Source organism: Martes martes (genome assembly GCF_963455335.1).
Source record: "Martes martes genome assembly, chromosome: 7".
Classification (NCBI taxonomy): domain Eukaryota; kingdom Metazoa; phylum Chordata; class Mammalia; order Carnivora; family Mustelidae; genus Martes; species Martes martes.
The window spans coordinates 139,248,492-139,269,613 of NC_137894.1; the positions used below are offsets into that span (position 1 = coordinate 139,248,492).

General features: G+C 52.3%; 1 protein-coding gene across 5 annotated transcripts in view; it reads right to left on the reverse strand.

The window, feature by feature from the left end:
* The window catches only part of BCL11B (BCL11 transcription factor B), a gene marked incomplete at both ends in the record, with an annotated part of 89,467 nt that overhangs the window by 61,825 nt on the left and 6,520 nt on the right, over positions 1-21,122 (reverse strand). For 2 of the 5 annotated variants that reach the window (XM_080807367.1, XM_080807369.1), the window contains one exon: positions 13,732-14,097. The exons of 1 other annotated variant lie outside the window; for it this stretch is intronic. In XM_080807367.1, coding sequence (XP_080663493.1) covers positions 13,732-14,097 — 366 coding nt within the window. The remainder of the gene's footprint in view (positions 1-13,731; positions 14,098-21,122) is intronic. 2 more of the 5 variants (XM_080807370.1, XM_080807368.1) reach the window with 1 other exon arrangement.

The following is a 21,122-nucleotide window of genomic DNA, read 5'->3' on the forward strand; positions in this document are numbered from 1 at the left end:
AGACCCCAAACATCAGTAAACATATCTTTTCTGGTATATTCGGGGCAAGAGTAACAGCAAACCCCACTCCGTATTAAGATTCTGACTCACATGACAGTCCCCCAAAATGAATGGGGACGGGGCAGAGGTATTTCCTACGGGTATGAGGTTTTTAGACTGAAAATTCAAGTCGTCCCCCTTGGACTCCCCACTAAATCCCCTAATTCTTTCCCCTTGCATTGAAAATGATGCTGCGCTAGTAGTTACTTGATTCCTCTCCCTTTTGCAAATTAGTCACTCTGCCCCCGTGCACTGAACAATGCGAGTCTATGCTTTTACGATGTCTTTGAAATAAGCAATTACTTCACTCCTGCAGAATGGTCTGTTTTCATATCAGGACGGTGGCAGGAGTGTCAACAATTGGATATCCCCATTTTAGAGATGAAGAAACTGAGACCTGCCCGGGGGCTGTTTAGGAACAAACACATCTGAGACTGTGTGAACACCTTGATGGTGGTGCTTCGACAAATGAGGCGGCTGGGAAAGGCTCCAGACGCTCCGGCCCTAACCAGGGCTCAGGTGCGGCTCTGGGAGACCACACTTCTAGAAAAATCCTGCAAGAAAATCTAGATTTCTCAAAGTAATAAAACTGAGAGTGCTTAACTTCATGTCCAAAGGAGGCCTCCCCCGGATCCCTCTGGATAACAATTCCACTGGTATTTATTTCAACATGATCCAGCTGACAAAATCCCCCATTCCCAAGCAAATCTCCCACCCGTGGCTCCTGAACAAAGCAAGGCAAGTCATCTGCACCCTGCAGACACGTGGCTCAGAACACCAGACCGCAAGGCAAAGCAGCCCAGCCTGCCCCTCAGACACAAAACGGTGTGTGTGTCCTCCCAAGGCACGAGAGCACCCATGAGGCTGCAGAATCCTCTCTTCGAGGAGGATTCTGGACAAGAAACTTCCACGGATTCTGGACAAGAAACTTCCACCACTCTGCCCCATAATTTTTTGCACTGTTGAGTCCTCAAAATAAAGAAAGCAGAGGTAAGTTGGCTTCCTCCTTCTCCGTGTCATAGACATTAAGTCAGCCAACCACACAGTTACCTGTCTTTCAAGCCAAACATGAACAATTCCCCCCCAAGTACCCTGATTCCAAAAATCCTAAAATTTATGACCTCCCTCTTCAGGAACCGCAGAGACCTAGGATGGAACCCCTCAAACACACACATGTAATTAGTGTTTCATCCATCGTTCTTTCTGTAAAGGAATCCAGTAACATAAATATTAATCAAACACAAGACTCTGCCTTTCTAGTCTTGGACCATTATGAGTGCCGGATTGTGATCTTTACCCGTATTTACAGATATTCAAAGGCAGATTCCATCATGTTAGAACTGTTATAAATGGACGTCTGAGAAATCAACGAGCAAGTTCAGGCAGATATGAAAACCTTCCTGTCCAGGACTGCCAGCAGCTTTGAGTTCCCAAGTGTTGAATTTGTTACCTTTTCTGCAGGCCTTTCAAGAAAAAAAATAAATTGACAAATGCCTTCAGATTCCTCCAGAAGAAAAGCTGGCTTCTCAAAGTTCGGGTTAACTAAATCTGAGATTTTCTTAAGATCAACTCTTACTCTAAATGCCATGAAGGCATTGTTTACAAAATACTTTAGCCTTTGATAGCACAGAAAGTGCAATATTCTGTTATGATTTGGGTCAGCCCAAATCATAAATAAATATGTATATTTATTTTTTTTTAGATTACCTTGACTCTTGTTACAGCAAATATATTCTGTGTGGTTCAGACCTATTTCTGAATAATGGAAAATAGAGACGTGGCTCCAATTCTAGCCTAGAAAAGCTGTCACACTGAAGGTAAACTTTTAATCTTCTATAGGCAAACAGCATACATTTTTATTTCTGGAGTAACAGCTTTGGGAAAATGTTTGAACATTTTCTTAAGAGCTTTGTGGTAAATACATTGGGCGTCCAACCACTGCTTTTCTGAGTCTTTAAGGGTCTGTTGGAGTGCTTTAAACAATTGGAGGCCAATTTTTAAGAAGCAAAAATAAAGAGAGACTCCTACCAAGGTGACCATTTGCATACAAATTCTCTTTGGGGGGGTTATTGTAAGAGAAGTCGGGCTGGAAGAAGGACTGACATTAATTCCCTGTAATTCCACGAGGCTTTGTGTCCCACTCTAGTAGAGGGCTCCATTCCCACACAATTGGGGAAACACTTTTGTTCTTGAGTGTTTTAAAATCCCAGCCCCCAGGAATTCCCTCTAGAAAAGCAGGCTCCCTCTCCTCCCCCCACCTCCCCGGGGAAGGGGAAAAAAAAAAAACAAAAAAACCCTACAAAGAAAACCACTTTGGGACGGGACTGTTTGCCCAGGATGGACACAAAATGCACAAAGGAACTCTTTGAGGCTCCCTCCAAACGGGCCTCACCTGGATCCGGGGAACTGCCGGGCTCTGTCGGGCCAAGGTGGGCTGATGCCGAGTTCGGTCGGGCGCGACCCTTTCAGAGCGTTCGAGGCGGGGCGAAGAGGGGATCCCAGTGTGCCCCCAGGGCCAAGAAAACGCCCAGGAAGGAACACCACCCCAGCGAGGAGCCCCGCCCCTCGCGCGCTGATTTTTGAGGATGGGACCACTGGCAGGAGTTTTCAGGGGTCCTGAAATGCAATTCCCCACGCCCGGGGAAGGTCACTAGTGCGGGCGCGCGCCTGGGGGTCGGAGAGGAGAGGGCGGGTGGAGGAGGGGCGGACCCCAGCGCACAAAGGGGCCCCAGGCCCGCGGGCTCCCCGCCCTTGACCTTGGGTCTCCGCCTCCATCCATCTCCACCCGCTGCCAGGGAAGAGGGCTGGCCCGGGGCCAAGGGCGAGCTCGCGGGGCTGCTGCGGGGCTGGGGGCCGACAGGGGGCCGCCGGGGGCGGGGAGAAAGGGGCTAGGGGCTGGGGGCGGGGGGGGGGGGCGGGGAATGACTCGAGGGCTGCAGAATGCTCGGAGGAAACCTGCATTCCAACTCCCCCAGCTCCTTCGGGAGCCGGGTCCCGGGGAGGCTCGATTTCAATGCTCGCCTCCCACCCCCCAAAGCAAAAGTTGCAGGAATGCACCAAGGAAGACCCCTCCCCTGGACTAACCCTACGACTCGTCTGCTCCCCGCCCCCCTCGGACCCAGGCCGAGAGGGGGAGGAGAGCTGTCACCGGAGGAAGAAAGAAGCGCGCCTCTTCGGCGAAGCCAGACGCCGGCAGGGTCAGCTGCGCCTCCACCCGCCCCTCACAGCCCCGCTCGGGCAGCTGGCCCATTAAATCCCCGAATTATGCATGGGCCTGGAGCCCCCTCGGCCCTCCCGCCCCAGGAAGACACAATCAACGTGCGCGGCGGGCTTGGGCCGGGAAAGCAGGAGAGACGTGGCGGATGGTCGCCTAGCCGCGCGCCCCGGGGCGCAGGCTGGAGAGGCCGCGGGCGAGTCGGCGAGGCCGGTTGCCTGGAAGGGAACAGGCGCGCCCAAAGGCCGAGGAGTAGCGCCTGGGAGCCTCCGCCGGGACCGTAGCCGGCGGGTAGGCGATGGGCACCGACCGCAGGGGAGGCCGCCGGTGCAATCACGGAGTCGCCGAAGTGTCGCCCCGTTTCCGTGCGGGGTCCGGGAGGTGCGGGCCGCCTCGCGCCCCCGCCAGAGCTCGGCACCACACGCCTTGGGAAAGGCCATTGTGCGCCTAGGCTTGGGAGTGAGGGGAGGCTAATGGACCCCAACCTTGGCGCCCCCGGGGAGGAGCCCGAAGTCCCCAGCGGGTGTGTCAGGAGTTCTGCCCCTGCCTCCTCCCACGTGGGAGGGGATGATTTGCTGGGGGTGGCACCGTCGCGGGGGAGGGAAGGAGGCCGGGAAGGGGGAGGGTCGCTGGAGATCCGGGAAGGGGGGCAAGATAAGTCTTGCAAGTTGCAACCGTCGGGACACACGGGAAATTGCATTAGTGGTGAGGCAGGTGGCGCCTCGTTTCATGGGAACGAGAGAAGACGTACAGTCTGAGTTGGGAGGATTTTTATATCCGTCTCCCTCCTCCTCCCCCATAGTCTTAGAACGCGCGCAAGACCCGAGACCTGAGACCCTCCGCGCTCCACAGACCCCCTGGTTTCGCGTCCCCACAAAACGCCATTTTCGGTGTCCAGGACCCCATGCTGCGGACAGCAAGGCCCCGACCCGGGAGTGTGGAACTTGTTTGCTGTCTTGGGCCCCGTTTGTTTCTGGCAATGAGTTCACGCTCTCTTTTCTTTCTCCTCCAAAGCAAAGGCCAGGTCAGGAAAATTACATACTACTTTTTCCCAGCGAATAAAGGCGCCTCCTTTGCAGGGAAAGTTTTACAAGGCAATGATGTCAATGATGCAAGAAGAAGACCACACTGTTTAGGTTTCTTAATTGGCTGGCTTTGAACTCTTGGTGGGAGGAGGAAAGAATCCACTCTGGCTCCTTTGGAGAACTTAGTTTTGTGGGGTCTACCAACCTCAAACCTTTTAGCCCTTTGCTGGGGTGGGAAGGGGTCATCAAAGGTTTGTCCTGTTTCTCCTTAAGGGAAACAAAGAACCTTAGATGGTTGTGAGACACAGAGCCCAGGGCAGGCATTCCCTGGCCCCCAGCCTCAAAGGAAGACCCCAGAACTCAGCTTGGGGACTACACTCCCCACACGCCATGCTCTGCCCGGAAAAGTCTTTAAAACAAAGCCAGTGTTTTCTCGAGTACGTTCAAGGATTCTTTTGGTACCCGAAGTCAGGAAAGCAGAACTGTGCATTCTGGACACCGTCAGATTGGACCGATGTCGTCACTGGAGCTTCATCACAGTGTAGGCACGGGGGCGGTCAGATGGCAAGGCTCTGTTCATGGGGGTTCATCTTGGGTGGGCGCTGACCCACGCACCTGCGCGCCTTCGAATCCGGATGTATCTGCTTGCATCTAAAGCTGTGTGCACACTTGCAGCCTGAAGGCATGGGGAGCTGTGTGGGTCCTCAGCCCCCAGGAGTCCACAGCCCTGATCAAACTAGCTGGGCTGGGGGCTTCACCCTGCCCTTGACAGTGCATCTGAATAGCTACCTTCTCCTCTCCACACCAGGAACGGGGGTTCTGACTTCTCACCTCCAACAAAAGTTCATTTTGTTAATATTCCTCCACCCAAAAGAGCCTGGGGTCCCAGTCTTCATGCCAGTGGGAGCAGCAGGCAGCCACTTTCCCAGACCTATCTCTCAAGTGGTCACACCTCTTTCGGCCAGACCTCCCTCTTGCGCACTCACGCCCCCCTCCCTCAGCACAGACTCCTCCTTCCTGAGCCACCCCATCCACCCACCCCCACCTCCAGATCAAAACCAGCAGACCAGCAGGAGGAGGACTCTAAGGAAACCCACTGAAAAACAAAATAAAAATGAAACCTAGAGCCTTGCCTTCTCCAGAAAGGCCTCCCGGTCAGCCTCTAAGTCCTAATCACACCCTGCCAGCTGGAGCTCTTCCCTGGACTTAATCTGGGCAAGGCTGACACCCCTACCCGCTTAGGTCACTGGTCACCATCTAGCAGTGCGTGGGTCAGAGGGGGTTCCAATTTCATGGGGTGTGAGAATCATACAATTCGGGAGGTCCTATGAACAAAAAAACAAATACCAAACCACATCTACATTAGGGACAGTGCCTGGAAGAGGCACAGGAGGGGCCCTGAACCTAAACTCTGCACCAGATCCTTCCATGGGAATCTTCAGGGCTTGAAGCAGAAAGAAACCCTGTTTACCCTTGTAAACCCTGTTTACCCTTGTTACCTATGATAGTTTTCATTTCAGCCACCAATTTCTTCAAAGAAAATTTATTTCCTAAACCCAAGATGTAACAAACGAGGGAAGGTGGTTGGGCTGCTGGGTGGGAGGAGGATTCAGGTAGGAAGCTGGAGCTTACCGCCCCACCACCACCCTCCCCACCCCCCAGCCCAGCCACGGGGTTCTTGCAGCTGTTCCCAAACCACTGGTAGCTCCTTCTCCTATTTCAGCTCAGGAAGCTCAGGCCCAAAGAGGGGGAGGGTCTGCTCAAGGTCACACAGCCTGTGGGCCCCAGGGCCTAGACACCACCCCAGGTCTTTGGCCAGAGTCCACCACTCCTGCCCCTCCCCACCCTGCATTCCATAGGCCCAGCTGCCTCCCACCACCCGACCTGACTGGGTCGGCTTTGGCTCCTAACAAGACGGGTCTGCACAGACAGCAGTCAACATGAAATCCACAGACACGTGTAGGACGGGTGGAGGTCCACCGTCCTGCTTCCTTCAACACACACGAGACCCCAGCTCCCATCATGGTGCTTCACCCCCAGAGAAGAAATCACTGGTGGCCGGCCAGGAGCAGAAGCAGCCTGTACCAGACCCTGTTAAAGTACTGCATGATCCCCTGGGCCTGGGCTCCCCGTGAAGTTCACCGGAAATCAGGAGCCTGGTGTCTAGGCACAACTCTGAGGCTCTTAACCTCTCTATGACTCGGTTTCCTCGTCTACAAAATGAAAGTAATAACTGATTTACCACCTCTCATAGGGCAGAGACAGTAGATAGGAGCGTAGGACGAAACACCACCGCGGGCAACGCTGCCTCGCCACAGGGAAGACACGACTGCTGGAGTTCACAGCCCGGGCCCCTACGCACAGGTTGTGTGACCCTGGGCAAGTGACTTAACGTTTCTGGGCTTCAGTTTCCTCTTTGGTAATGTGGGCTTGATACCAGCACCTACCTCAGGGACGTGTGAAGGAGGATTAAATCAGTGAATTGTTACGAAGCCCTTCAGTGACTGGTACAGAGTTAGTCCTAATAAGTACGTGTTCAGTTAAAAACCCAGGTATGAAAATTCAATCTTTTTGTTTCCTCAGTGAAAAGATAAACCCAAGGGCACAAGGATGCCCGGCAGACTGCCCTATTTATGTAGTTTTACTGACACAGAGCCCCCTCCTAACAGATTCTAGAGCTAGTGGTTATGCATTAGTCAGGCATGAAAATGAGCACACACACACACAAAAAAGCAGGCTGTCAAGTGCCTAATAAAAAATTTAAGCCAACTGCTAACTACTTACTGTCAAACTAAAAACCTAATAATAATGATAACAGAGGCTCGGGATTGGTTAGGTCCCCCACCTCGGAGCCCCGTGACCTTCCCTTGCTCTCTTCCCCAACTTCCCATCCACCTTTCTGAATTGCTTCTGGAAGCATGGAACCACCTCTATGAATCACAGCTAACAAGGGCCCCAGACCTAAAGGAAACCTAGTAAGGAAAAAAAAAAAATTGCCGTGTAGCCAACTAGAATTTTTGGTTTTCTTTTTAATTCAATAAAACTTTCAACTACAATTCAGTGCTACAGTCGCACTGGGTAGCTGCTAACACTCTGTGATGGTTTGCACAGTTCTACCTTTAGTCTCTCTTCTCCCCGGGAGGCCGGCAGGGCAGGGACTGTTCACCCCCGCTGACAGATCAGGACACTGGGACTCTACCGGGGAAACAGCTCGCCTCAAGTCACCGAACCGGGCAGCCTGGTGTGGCAAAAGGGCCACCTGACTGAAGATCACTGGGGTCTGGACTCAGCCCTGCCAGTAACAAGTCACATATGCTCACTTAAGAATGGGAGGAGATCCTCAGCAAGAAGATCCTTCCAGCTCAGGCCAGGAGGCCAGAATCCCCACGTGGATCCCTCCAGTGCTTCTCTATTATTAATAACAGCTAACAATCTACAGGGACCTAGTACAGGAACTCACTGTCTAAATCAAACCTTGTAACAAGTCTACAAGATAAGAAAGATCATCTCCATTCTATAGGAAATGGGGAGTTGGAGAGGCGAACAAATGGCCGAAAGTCACTGGCAAACCCAAAATCCCAGCCCAGATCCGTCCACCTGAAGTCAGGTCTTAATGCTTTCTTACCCACCACCCACCCCTCCAAAACCTTCATGAGACAGGCAACCATATGAGGAAGGCTACCCACAGACTGTGGGTCAAGGCCTCTGGGGGCCTGAGGGCTCTAGGCTGTATCCACGGAATCAGATCAGGATGGCTTCAGAGGTCAGCTGTGACAGGGTCTGGAGGTAGTGCCTGCCCCTACTGGCTGGGCCAGCCAGGCAGAGTTAGACTACTCCCTAAAAGCCTCCATTCCCCATGCCATCTGAGGAAGTCAGGCAGACCTGAGTCTGACTCCAATTTGCTGTGTGATCTTGGGCAAGTCCCTTAACCTCTCTGAGCCTTAACTCAACGCGGGATTAGAAAGTAGCTATTTCAAAGTGGGATTACAGGTATGTGTTTTAAGTTTGGTATCTATTTCAAGATGAGATAAACCAAGAAAAGCACCTAAGCACAATGTGGGTTACCAGGTGGGACTCCTCTTCCCCACGACCTACCAGCCCTGCCCCAGTTCTGGGGTCAGCCCTAAAACGCCCAGTCCAGGACCAGGTCTCTCACACAGGACACTCCACTGTTCCTCGGTGCAGACAGAACTAATAATTAGCTGTCACGATTTAATAATACAAAAAGATAATCCATGCTACAACACACATGGATTTAACTAATCTTAATTTGGACGCAAAATAACAACTCTAAATATATCAAACGCAAGTTTTTAAAGACAACCTGCAAGTGGGGTTTATCTCCAGTTTCCAGCACAAGCAAGTTATTTAATTTCTTCCACTGGCCAAGCTAATATTCTCTTTTTCACATTTATTTTATTTATTTTTTTTAACCTGAAATGCGCATTTGCCGAACAGCATGTAAAGCCTCCAGCTGATCAGAAGCCCTTTTCTCCAACACATTTGGCCTATTGATGGGTCACTGGGACCCTAAACCAAACCCCCTGTCTGCACTCTGCCTGCTACCTGAACCCCCCTCCCCGCCTCCAGGGGCACCCCAGACCCTTCCTAGGTTCCAGATGAAAGCGTACAGAGCGGGTGGGGCCAACAGAGCAGGAAACCGCCTGCCACTTCCAGCCCAGGGGGATCTGCCACCTCCTGTCACCTGCTGCCTGTCTCCCACATTTCTCCAGAAATCTGACATTTGGGGTTTGTGGCGGGGGGAGGAGGACAAAAAGGCAAAAGGCAAACCTCTGACTGACAGCCGATGGCTCATTCCTCCAGTTATAGCTTCATTTGGTTATGGAAGGGGCGATAACACGTGAAAACGAATTATCTGTGATCAAGAGCCTTCCCTCCAGTGGCGATAAAATGGGGATTCTAAGGAGGAATCGGTGGCAATGGCTGAGAGAGATATCCGAGGTAAGTTCTCAAGATTCTGACTGAGAAGCCAACACCTCGAGCTGCCAAGTGGGGTCCACACTCTTAAAAGCCGTTCAGGAAGCTTCCGCTTCTCCGTCATCCGGCTGCAGCCCGAGCCTGGGCTAAGTGGGCACTCTCTGGGTCTCACCCCTGTTCATTCTCAGCGCAGGACTGACAAACGGGGACAGATGCGGAAACTGAGGCCCAGAAAAGTGAAGTGGCTGGCCCGGGCGGGCACTGGAATCACACCCCTCCCACGGACACCCAAGTCGGTGCTCCTTTGGTCCCCCCGGCTCCTCCCCAGAGGGACACACCATCAGAGAGGCCACCATAGAACAGTACCAACGTGACCAAAGATGGGTGGGGGAGGGGAGCACACAACAGCTGTGCAGAAGTTGTGTCTGATGGTGGAGTTCTCCGAAGCCGATGGAAGTTTCTCCCCCAGTTCCCGGAAGCCCTCCATTAGCTATGCTGCCACCAGGAAATGGAGCTGGGGAACCAGCACCAGTAAGGGGGGAAGGCGCCCGTCTCGGCAGCGGGTATCCTGTGCGCCAGGCAGGCGCGCATCATTTCAACACCGCAGCTACTGTTAGGAGCACTCCCTCAGGACACTGCAGCTCAGGAGGTCAGGTAACATGGCCCAAGGCTGGCAGGCGACAGAGTAGGGCTCGGACATGCACTGGGTCCCTTCCCACGTGGCAGCATGTGGCCTCCCTCGCACGGGCCACGAACCCCAAACACCCCAGGCCCCTCCTCCCCGCCCCTCCTCAAGACACCCATCCCACAAAATGGCTCAGAGACTCCCGCTCTTCGCAAACCCTGGAAGCCATCTCACCTGCCCCCTCACCCCACACCAGGATCAGCTACTGCCATGTCCCCAAGCTCTGCCAGAAGTGGGAGAATGCAGTGGGAAGGGGGCTTAGGAAAGGTAAAGAACTCCTTCACAGGCAGACCTGAGTCGGGTCTCCTGGCCAGAGCCCCCCACCTCGGCTCTGGGCCTCAGACACAGGCTGCATAGCCCTGCACATGACCAAGGTGCAGGGCCCCGGGGCCACAACTGCACACATCAAGTGCAGAGCTGCTACTGCTTGCACTTGGGCCATGTCCCCCAAGAGGGACAGAGCAGCAGCCCAGATGGCCGTCCTCCCACCATGGTCCTCCCACCATGCTCCCCCCACCCCGGGTGGGTGATTGGGGGTTCTGTCACCTCACCGCCAGGGGGGATGCTCAGGATAGGGGAAGAACAGTAGGTGCTTTTTTATTAAATGAGCAAACGAATGAACGGATGAATGCCCTCCGAGTCACAAAGCTCCAGAAAGTTCCTCCTTCTACTCTTCTACTTCTCTATCATTAAAATAAATGAAGATATAAAGGAAAGAAAAAAATGATTAACTACTCCTTTTACGCCCATCTCTGGACTCCAGTGTCCCAAAGGAAAGGGCCGATCCAGGATCCAGCCCTGGTCCAATGACTGATAGAATTCCAACTCCAGTGTCACGCTGGGAGGCACCCTTAAAGGTGGAAGGGATCCCGCCTGTTCCACGGGCCAACCCTGCCCATCCATCTCTGCAGCCCCGCCTCTAGAAGCACCTGGCAGCGAGGAGGGCTAGGACCCATCTGGACAACACTCAGATTGTTGGTTCCCCGAAAGGCATGACCCTCATGGTCATGGTGGGCACCTCCCTTGGGACAGCCAAGCCAGAGGCCAAGTCCCAAGTGTTAACAGCCACCCGCTCCCCAGCAACTGGCCCTGGGGACAATGGCGGGGCTGAGACAGGCTGGAGCATCCCTTCCCACCACGGCTGGGAAGCAGGAACAGGAGAGGCCTGGGAGAAGCCAGCGGTACCAGGGGCCTGGGCAGCAGCTGTGCGGATTTCCGGAAGCCCGGGCGGAGAAGCGCCTGTGATTCCTAGTCCCCCTCTTAAAATATAAAGACTCAATTATCTTTGAGCAGCTTGCTTTACACATGAATTGACACATTTATTTTACAATAAATAACTGAAAGTTATCTGTGTTTCCTTTACTGTTAATCTACACAGAGAAATAATAAACAGGGCTTGTCTACAAAAATGCAAGTAGTGCAGTCCTCAGAATTCAATTAAGCTAAAATAATTAATGCTCCCACCATATTAAATTACTTTATACATTTGAGCCACTGAAGTTTTAGTCTTTAATCTTTCCTTTTTATTAAATAAAAAAGAAAGAAAGAAAAGTTGGTGCCAAGGCAGGGAGGGAAGAAGGGAAGGAGAGCCGGCGAGAAGGCGCGACGCACCACTAGCACGGGCCGGTCGTCCTCCGCTGACGTGGCGTGGACACTGTTTAGTGCCTTTGATTAAAATAACATTTTAAAGGCTTTGAACAAACATATCTCTTTAGACTTCTAAGGGATTACTTTACATATTTCTTCAAGAATGAAGAAATCCGTTCGTCCTGTTGCTGAACAGAAAAGGCCAAGAATATCTTCCGTCACACACAGAATAAAAAGACTGTAGGCTGCTGCCGCACTACGAACCGAGGAAAGGGGCGCGTGGGGCTGGCTGGGGGGTGAGGACAAAGCCGCCTTGCAGATTAACTTTGCCTTTTATGAAATCACATCTAGCGGCTTTCTTAAACAAACCTACCCGCAATGATCGGCGGCCTCTCGCTGGGAAGTACCTGCATCGTGAAATGAGGAATCAGATGGGTTTTGGTGAAAGCAGAATGCCTTTCCATGGAAGTAGAAATAGGGACCAGAGTCTCATGGGCAAGGCCTGTGGTCACTGACGCCGGGTGTTTATTCCACTGCAGAAAAACTGTTCCTCTGGTGTCAAAGAAAAGAAACGCACAGGGACCCCAACAACACCAACAAAAGGGACCTGGCACCTTTCTGGATGGGAGGCTCCAGCTCTAACGAAGGCAGCATCATTCATATCTGCAAGGCACTCTGAGAAGCCAAGGTTTACATGACCATGGCCCCAAACATGCAGACATTTTTCTCAAAGCCCTTGGCAACTTGAGAGCATGAGACCTGTCACTAGAGCTCACCAGCCAGAAGGGAAGGCCCACAGGCCAGTATGATTTGGTTCCGTCTCCCCTGTACCTAGCATGAGCCAGCAGGAGTCTGCATCCCACCACAGCCTCTCACTAATCCCTAAGAGAGATTTCACTAATCCCATTTGAAAGATGGGCAAATTGAGCCTGGAGGTCTCAGACTTGCCACGTGGCTTGTGGCGTTACCCTGCCTGCCTTCTGGGGGATGCGGCCCTCTGCTCCACCCTGCCAATGGCAGCAGGTGCCTTGGGCTACACCAGGCTCACCCTCCAAGGAGGAGCCCCCAGAGCCTCAGTCCCTCCAGCACCTCTGCTAGCTTCCATGCCCAAAACACAGCCGGCCCCTACTTGCACATGGCAGCCCCAGAGGGGACCCCGAGAGGAAAGTTCCACCGGCACAGAACCTCCGCTCATTCAATGCCACACCAGGCCTGCCAGTATTCTCACCCCCTGTTAACAGATAGGAAACTGAGGCCTGGACCCAGGAAGTGGCTTGTCCAGAGTCTACCAGTGGGGTGTGACCTCTCATGTACACGCTCGCTGGTGCCATCTTGCTGCGGGACCGGCTGCCGCTTACTACAGGGACACCAGCCACCACGGGCCTCTCTTTGCCAGGCCTCCCAGGCTCAGAAGTCGGACCTGCGGCAAACACTGGGGCTCACACAGAACACGGGCTCCCTGGAGGAGGCTCTGTCATGCCATGGCCACGGCCCGGCGGGATACGGTGTCAACTCCCTATGGCCAGAGGACACAACCAATACACCCATTCTTCAGGTGGGAAAAGTCAGCTGTCCAGGTGGTCAGCTGAAAGGGGCGCAGTGCTCCAGCAAGTTCCCACAAGCCCTTCCCTAGACCTGCCAGAAGGATCAGGCAACATGAGGAGCCTCTGGGAGCAGGGCACCTCTTTTTACAGATGGGAAATGGAGGCCAGGGAGAGGAAGAGGAGGAAGCGAGTTCTCCCGTTCCTAAGTGCCTACCAGGCCCTGCGCACGGGCCACGTCTCATTAGACCTCACCACAAGCCTATGGAGATCAGTCTCATTAGCTCCATTTCACAGATAGAAAAACTGACTTGTCCACATTGTGAAGAACAGATTCCAACCCAAGACTGTCTGGCGGCAGAGCCAGAGACTAAGCCAAGAACACCAGCAAACCGAGGGTCACCTCGCCTTCCAAATTTCCATTCTGTACTCCCGGCCACCTATGGATTAGGCCCTGCAGCAGAGTGTCATTGCCAAAAGCAAAGCAACCATTGGCCAGCTGTGCTGCTCGGAGCCCCAAGCCCGTCTTGTCCTGAGGGGCACCCAGATAGCAGCCCCCCGGAACGGGCGTGCCCTGGTTGGTGGTCCTATCCCAGTAACCCCCGACCCCTCCCAGGCCTGACACCCGGCACGACGAGGGGGGCAGGCGTGGGACCTGGGAGGTGGCTTCCGCGGAGGCCTGGCCAGGGCAATGTTCCATACCTGCAATGTTCTCCTGCTTGGGGCAGATGCCTTTCGTGGGTGAGAGCAGGTGGTCATCTTCATCGGGGGTGACCTGGATCCCGATCTCCACCGGCTCGGACACTTTCCTGAGCTCGGAGCGTGAGGAGGGCGGCGGGCTGCCTTTGTCCAGGCCTTTGTCATAGCAAGCACCCAGGCCACCGCACTGCTTCTTCTTGTGCTCTATAAAAACCAGGATGTCCCCCAGGGGGAAGTTCATCTGACACTGTCCACAGGTGAGCAGGTCAGGGTCGGGGCCACCCACCATCAGCCCCAGGCTGCTGGGCTCCTCTATCTCCAGACCCTCGTCTTCTTCGAGGATGGCGGCCTCCACATGGTCAGCCTCTGCTGGAGAGAGAAAGGAGAAAGGGGCAGAGAAGACAGAGATGGGCTTAGGCAATCACGGGCACCCATCAACCATTCCAACCCTTCCCCACCAAGAGGAGGCCCCTCCGCTCCAGGGTCCCAGAGGTCACCGAATCCCCGCATGACTCCTGGAGGCCACAGATGGGCAAACTGAGGCTCTGAGAGTAACATCGCCGCCCGTGGAAGTGGTTGCTTAACTGATGCTATACTTTCTGCTTTGTCATTTCTCTACTGTTAATTCCCAACGCCCCCCCCCCACATACCAGGTGAACACATCCACGTGCACATACCCCCCATCCCACTTTCACAAGAGGCTCAGGGTCCTGGGCCCCGTACTTCAAGCTAGAGACGTGTCTCTCCCGCTTTAGATCATCCAAGAATCACCTGGGGAGCCCTGAACCCCATGCCCAGGCGGCACCCCAGACCAATTACAGCAAGATCCAAACCTCAGATTGTCTTTTTGTTTTTAAGACTCCCCAGGTGATTCCAGTGGGCCGCCAAGGCTGAGAACCGTGCGCCAGAGCCGGTTCACCCTGCTTGGGCTCGGTCTGCCGCCCCCTCCCTTCCACGGTTCATTCATGTCCTCCCCATTCATGGGAGCCCTGCTTGCATTCCTCTACCTCAGACCTGGCTGCACACCAGACAAGAAAACAGAGCCCCAGACGGGCGTCAGGCAGCCAGTCCTTAGGAGAGAAAGAAGCCCACATGCTCAGAAAGCAACAAGTGAGCACTGGTTCAAAAAGAAACGTGGAAGGAAAAAAAAAAAAAAACAAAAAAAAACAAAAAAAAAAACAATGCAGGGGAAGGGACTCTTCAAATCTGCTCTCTGAAAGAGGGAGCCGGCTCTGCTCCTGGTCAGACTGCCATCACTTTGTAGATTTCCAGCACTCATCAGCTCCCACTGTCCTTTTTGTTTGTTGGTTTTATTTTCACTCCCAGAAAAAGAAAAGAAAAAAAAAAACCAAAAAACCCTCTTCAGACTCCAAAAGCATTTCTTGGCAGACGACAAACCACACTTTCAATGGGCTGTACATTTTCATATTTCTTTACCAGCCGATATACCTCCCTTTTTTTTTTTTTATTTTGGAGGGGACGTGGGACCCAAATATTTTGAAGCCAGTAAATGCCTCAAAACAGCAGCAACCCCCAGAGGGAGAACAGGAGGACTCGGCAGCCAAAAGTGTCATAAATAAGGGCACTGGACGATGAGGTTGCACATCCCCTTGGGCTCTGAGCAAACGTGGGTTGGTATTTTTCAAGAGCAAACAACTTGGTCGTGGAGATGGCACAAGTATCAGGTGCTGCGAAAAGCCAAGGGGCAGCCAGAGGTCTGACACCCGAGGAGGCAGGTAAATTTTAAGTTGTACGGTATTTAGTAAGATACAGCGAAAACCACAGAGGAACGGAGGGAAGCATGGAAGGGAGGGAAAACACATTCCGGGGCAGTGAAGTTACTGACGGGCCAGAGCCAAAGAACAGATAATTTTAGGAAAAAATTCTGTGGCATCTTCCATCCTACATATGAATCCCTGTTCTGTATTCTCTGAACTCAGCTTCTCCAGGGCCTGTGAGAGTCCATGTGTAATGTTGAATCTAGGATGGACGGTGTAGGACAGGTAACATGTCTGAGCCACATGTGAACAGGTCGAGGCACAGGTGTTGCTGGGAAGGAAAGTTAACACTGGAGAACCTGCCTATGTTTAGAGACGAGCAGAGAGAGTGCTCCATGAATTACCCTTGGACACGCAGGAGACCCAAGTCAATGCAAAAAATACCCCAAAGATGAGGAAATCTTAAATGTGTTATCTCCATACCTCTAAAACACACACACACACACACACACACACACACACACACACACTAACCTATAAGGTAAGAGAAACCGTTTTCACCAAGCCAGCCCCAGGAATCATTAATTACACTTTAAAAAAAGAAATCGGGAGTTTACTTAAAACAGAGTTGGAAGACAATGCTACATAATTAATTTACCAATTTATTTTATGAAAAGATGCTTTGGTATGGCTGAAATGTAATCACAGCCCTCACGCCGAACGATGGTTGTAGGGGGTACCAGATTCCCGTGAACGGTTTGTCAGAATGGAAAAGGTAATTATTCGGTGCTTCCTTTCCCTTTAATGATCTAACATTGAGCAATACTGTTTATATTGAAAAGCTTGCACCTTTAATTACCAATTACATATACATAATTTCAGAGCCAAAGGAGAGGGCTGTGAAAACAGTTCTTTAGAAATATAAGGATGTATTGTGCGCCATTTCTAGAGAGGGAACTCTAATAAATGGGAGGAGGATGTCAAAATATTGTTTTGTTAAAAAAAAAAAAAAGGAGAGAGGCACAAAGGAAATGAGCTGAAAAGCAAAAAAGGACAAAATGAAACAGACTTCAGAAGGAGCAGGGGCGAGCTCTGCGGTGGGAAGGGTGAAGGTACCTGGTCCCAAATGCCACTTGCCCACAGGCCTGGAGCTCTGCTGCGTCACCGAGGCCGCCACACTTCCAGTGTGACCATCCTTGCTGGGGACGGGGAGGTGCTTCCTTCCGCTTAATAATTTAAGCTTTCTCGTCCTTGTTTTGTTTTGCTTTTCATTAACTTTTTCAGCCCTGCCTGTCGTCTCTCCTGGGAGGAGTTCTAGGAAGCCGGGCGGACCTCCTCTCTGCTAGGAGGCTTTAAGCTACATAATTTCAATTCGATCTTATTCAAAAGAAAGGCGGACTACTTTAAAAATTAGCAAAGGTCATATAAGCCTGTTCGCAGGCATTCCTGCCTCTCTGCCTTCTACCTTTTGCTGAGGACTTGGTACCAGCACTTTTTTTTCTTTTTCTTTTTTCTTTTCTTTTTTTCTTTTTTTTTTAAACATCTGGTATTCTTTCCTTTATTTGGCTCTCTCTGCCTTCTCACTTTCCTCCTGCAGCAGTCACTGCGTCTGAAAGTATCCGTTCGCTGTGCTACAGCTGTGAGTCCTGCCTCGGCCCCCTGGCAGCCAAGCCCCCAGAGCAGCCAGGCCCTGCCACGGTCCCACAGACGGCCCTGAACCTGACCTCCTGGACCCAGGACCCCGGACCCAGCTCGCCGCCTCAAAGGGAATCCAGGGGCAAAAGAAACAAACAAACAAATCTTCCCTCCCACTGTCAGTGTTGAAAGTAAAACTCAAGACTACAGCAGGAGGGGTATTCACCCTACTCCAAGAATGGGGTTTCCTCTCTCCCCTCCTGGGGGGGCTAAGGGGGGTTCTGGACTTCATCTGCCGAGTGAGATACTTCGTCACCCCCAAAGTTCAGGCAGCAGAGGCAGCACGAGAACCCCTCCACTTTCAAGTTTTGGGTCACACACAGCGTGTAGACCAGGACAGCTTGCTGAGCCCGAAGGCTCGCGCTCATGGCCTTCGGAGACGCCCCCAAAGACGGGCTGTGGTTTCATTTCCGCTGGCAGGCGGATACTGAGCTGGGTGTGTGGGGTGCGTGTGTGTGCGCGCGTGTGCACGGCCCTTCTTAGAACCATATCAATAATGGAAGAGATAAAGGGAGAAAGAGCCCCCTGGTCCAGCTCAGAGACGGGCAAAGCAGGCTGTGTCTGGCCCTCCCAGCACCCTCCTTTCCCTGTCCTATGGGCATCCGGAGCCTCACGGCCCCACACAGCTCGGAGAACCAGGCCTCTGCTGGGAAAGCCAGAGCGGCCCAAACCGCCACCCAGAACTAAGAAAGCACCAGGAAAGAGAAAAGACACAGAACAAAAACAGTTTTTTGAATTCCCAGACCCAACAAACCAGCCCCTCAGGCTGTCCTGTCCAGCAAACTCAGGCCTTAAATAAAGAAGGCAAAGACAAGGTCTTCCCTCCGAGATGATTTCTGCTTTCGTGAAAAAGTCCCCAAGTGTCAGGCAGCTCTGGAAAATACTGCTGCTCTCGCTATTATGAGCCGAATAAAGTAAGGGATTGCTAAAGCGTTTGACTCATTAAGAGGAAAAATGAATGGATGCAGCAGGCAACTTGCTCAAATGTGTGCTTTCACGTCGGGGTGGGCTCTGAAATGTGAAATCCTAAAGCTCATGGACAAATGCATATTCTCTCTCTCTCACACACGCAAACACACACAGAGTTAATTTTCTTTTACAACAAAACCACATTTTATTTACGAGGCTACACCTCCTCCCAGCTGATACACGCATTTAGAAGCAATGAAATCAAGGTTCACAAATAATAATGGATATTTGTTGTTAAGTAGACGGGGAAGCACTTGATCCGAAGTCCAACTCCCCCATGCCTGAGCTCCGCTGGGAAGGAATTCGGAGCAGAAGACAGAAATGGAAAGACATCATTAACACCGGCCCAGCCAAGCAGCCGACAGGCCCCCAGCAGCTGCAAAGGCTTAGCATGGCCTTACCTGGCCAGAGATTTCCCCCACACGCAAGGCTCCAAGAGCCCCCCCTGCCCTGGTCCATCTGCAACAACTGCCCCTGCACCTGCCTTTGGGGGAATTCCAGCCGAGGGGCCAACCGCCTGCTACCCCCCAAGCACAGTGCGTGTGTACTGCTGCACCCAGAGGACACAGGCCCACGGCCCCCTTACCCTGCACTGATTCAGATCCAAATCTCTTAACGGCTAGGCTACAGTCCAGAAGAAACATAGGAAGAATTATTGTTTCAGTGATGGGGGGGGCATGGGTAGGAGAAGGGTGTGGGGGGAGGGGTGCCAGGCTCTTAAAATCGTGTGCCACCAACGTCATAGCCGCCATCCTGATGTGTACGCATGTTTACAAGAAATGCTCAGCATCCCTCCGCCAGAGCTCTGCATCCGACTGGAGACTTTACACCTGCTTCCTACGAAGACGGAGGCTTTGCCAGCAAGCCCATGCTCACCGATAATCTGCGAAGGGATCTTTTCATTCTCCTCCCTGCAAACATTCTGGGAGGGGCTGAGACTCCAGGCGACACTGAACCACCACCAACACGCACACTCGACGGAGCACAACACTTTCTGAGCTGCCATCAATTTTTAATTTATTGGATCCAAGAGAAAATAACAACCACGGGGAGGGGAGGAGGGAGACGGGTAGATGGGAGAGAGAAGGAATCAATTCTTGGTGGAGAAAATAATCTATGACTAGATGACGCTTAAAGGCACGACAAGAGGTTTTATGAAGTTCTCCGAACATTGGGAATAATGAAGTGCCCGGCAGAGGCGGCAGAGATAAGAGCAGCCCGTCGGCCCAGCCAGGCACGCATCAGGAGGAATGTCCTCACAGGGTCCGGAGGGGTTAGAGCGCATCTGAGGGTGGGAGCCCCTGTCCAGGGCCCAGCCTCATTTGGCCACCGAATTCCTGCAGCCAGCAAGGCCTAGGGCCGCCACAGGCCCTGGGAGGACACAGCCTGGAGGGTGGGAGCAGGCCGCGTCGTACAGATGAACGCCCTCCCCTGACCACCTGCTCTCTCTGGAGGACAGCTGAGCAGTGCAGCCGGGCCAGGGGTCTCAGAGCTGCTGGCCCAGGCCCCACACACCCCTGACACCCTCCAACGGCCTCCTCCCTACCACCCTCAGATCGCCTGGAAGGAAAGGTGCAGCCGGAGCCACCCCCCCGCCCCCGCCCCTACAAGGCCCTGTCTGTTCCAGGCCAAACACAGCACAACCCTCAAATGAAATTGTCCAGATTTCTGGCATCCGGGTGAAAGGCAGGGAGAAGACTGGGGGTGCACGACCTTGTCGGCAACGGATGGAAATGACCGAGGGTCTGGCTGAGGAGGCCTGCAGGAGAAGGCCTGAGCCTAGCCGGCATTCCAGGAAGGTGGGGATTCCTGATCCGCGGGAGGGGGTGTGGGATACGAGAACCACCTCAGTCACATAGCTCGGTGGCAGACTCTGGATGGGAAAGTGGGAGAAAGGACCCCATGCATACTTGACACCCTACACCCCCCCAGCCTGGTTTCAGGATACTTTGACATATTAAAAACAGCTCCTTGGAAGACACTGACTCTAGCCATGGACTGTCCAACCTTCCCTTCCCCACGCCTCATCTACTGCTCTTGGACTCCAAAACCTGAGCTCACGGGGCCTGTTCTCACCCATTCAAAAGCAGGGGAAAAAGGCCAAACGAACAAGGAGAACAGCGTCCAGGTGCCTTCGCAGATCCCGTCCGCTACTGAGAGGCCACTAATAAAAAGCCAAGCCCACAATGCCAAAGAATAGAGTGACCCACGTTCTGATAAATAAAATAGTTGCTTTAAAAGAAAAAAGATTTACCACCATAGAAACCCTCCCAAGCACGTTCAGAAGCGTCCACAAAGCTGCAAATGCCTTCAATCTTCAGAGCCACAACAGGGCTCATAATGACGGAATATAAAAGCGCTCTTTGAGGCCAAATGAAGAGATTTGTTTTATTTAATGCTGTGTTTTTTTCAAAGGTGCTAAGCGGAAGGAAAAAAAAAGGACCCTCCATACAGGACACCGGACCGCAAGCCTTTCGCTGCAGGACATTCTCTGGGGCCGGCAACAAAATAGCAAGGACACAAGCCATTTCAATATCTCCCGTCCAAGGTAGAAATTTAAACATGACCTCATTTAAAAAAAAAAAAAATCCTAGCAGCACACCCATTTCTAAGCACACGTTCATCACCATAACATCGGCATTCAACTTTCTTGAGTCATTTTTGCACATTGTTTTAGCAGAGAGCTCATCGGAACATCCGCAAATGTATTTCTATTTCAGTGGAAGGGGGTCATAAAAAAGTTGTATGCAACAGAGGCATTTTTTTTTTACACTGAAGTTACTTAATTTTGTGTGGTCTGGGATTTCATTATAGTTAAAATAGCTCAAGCTGGCTGATTCAACACCCAAGCAGATTATCAGCTCTCTTGGAAAAAGAAATAAAGAATGAATTTCTTCAATTTCAGCAACTACACAAAAGACTTGCATATGTCAAAATGCCGGACGAAAAGTCCCAGTGAATGTAGCACCATTAATCAAAGCTCGATCTGGTGTCCCTCTTGCCAGTAAAAAA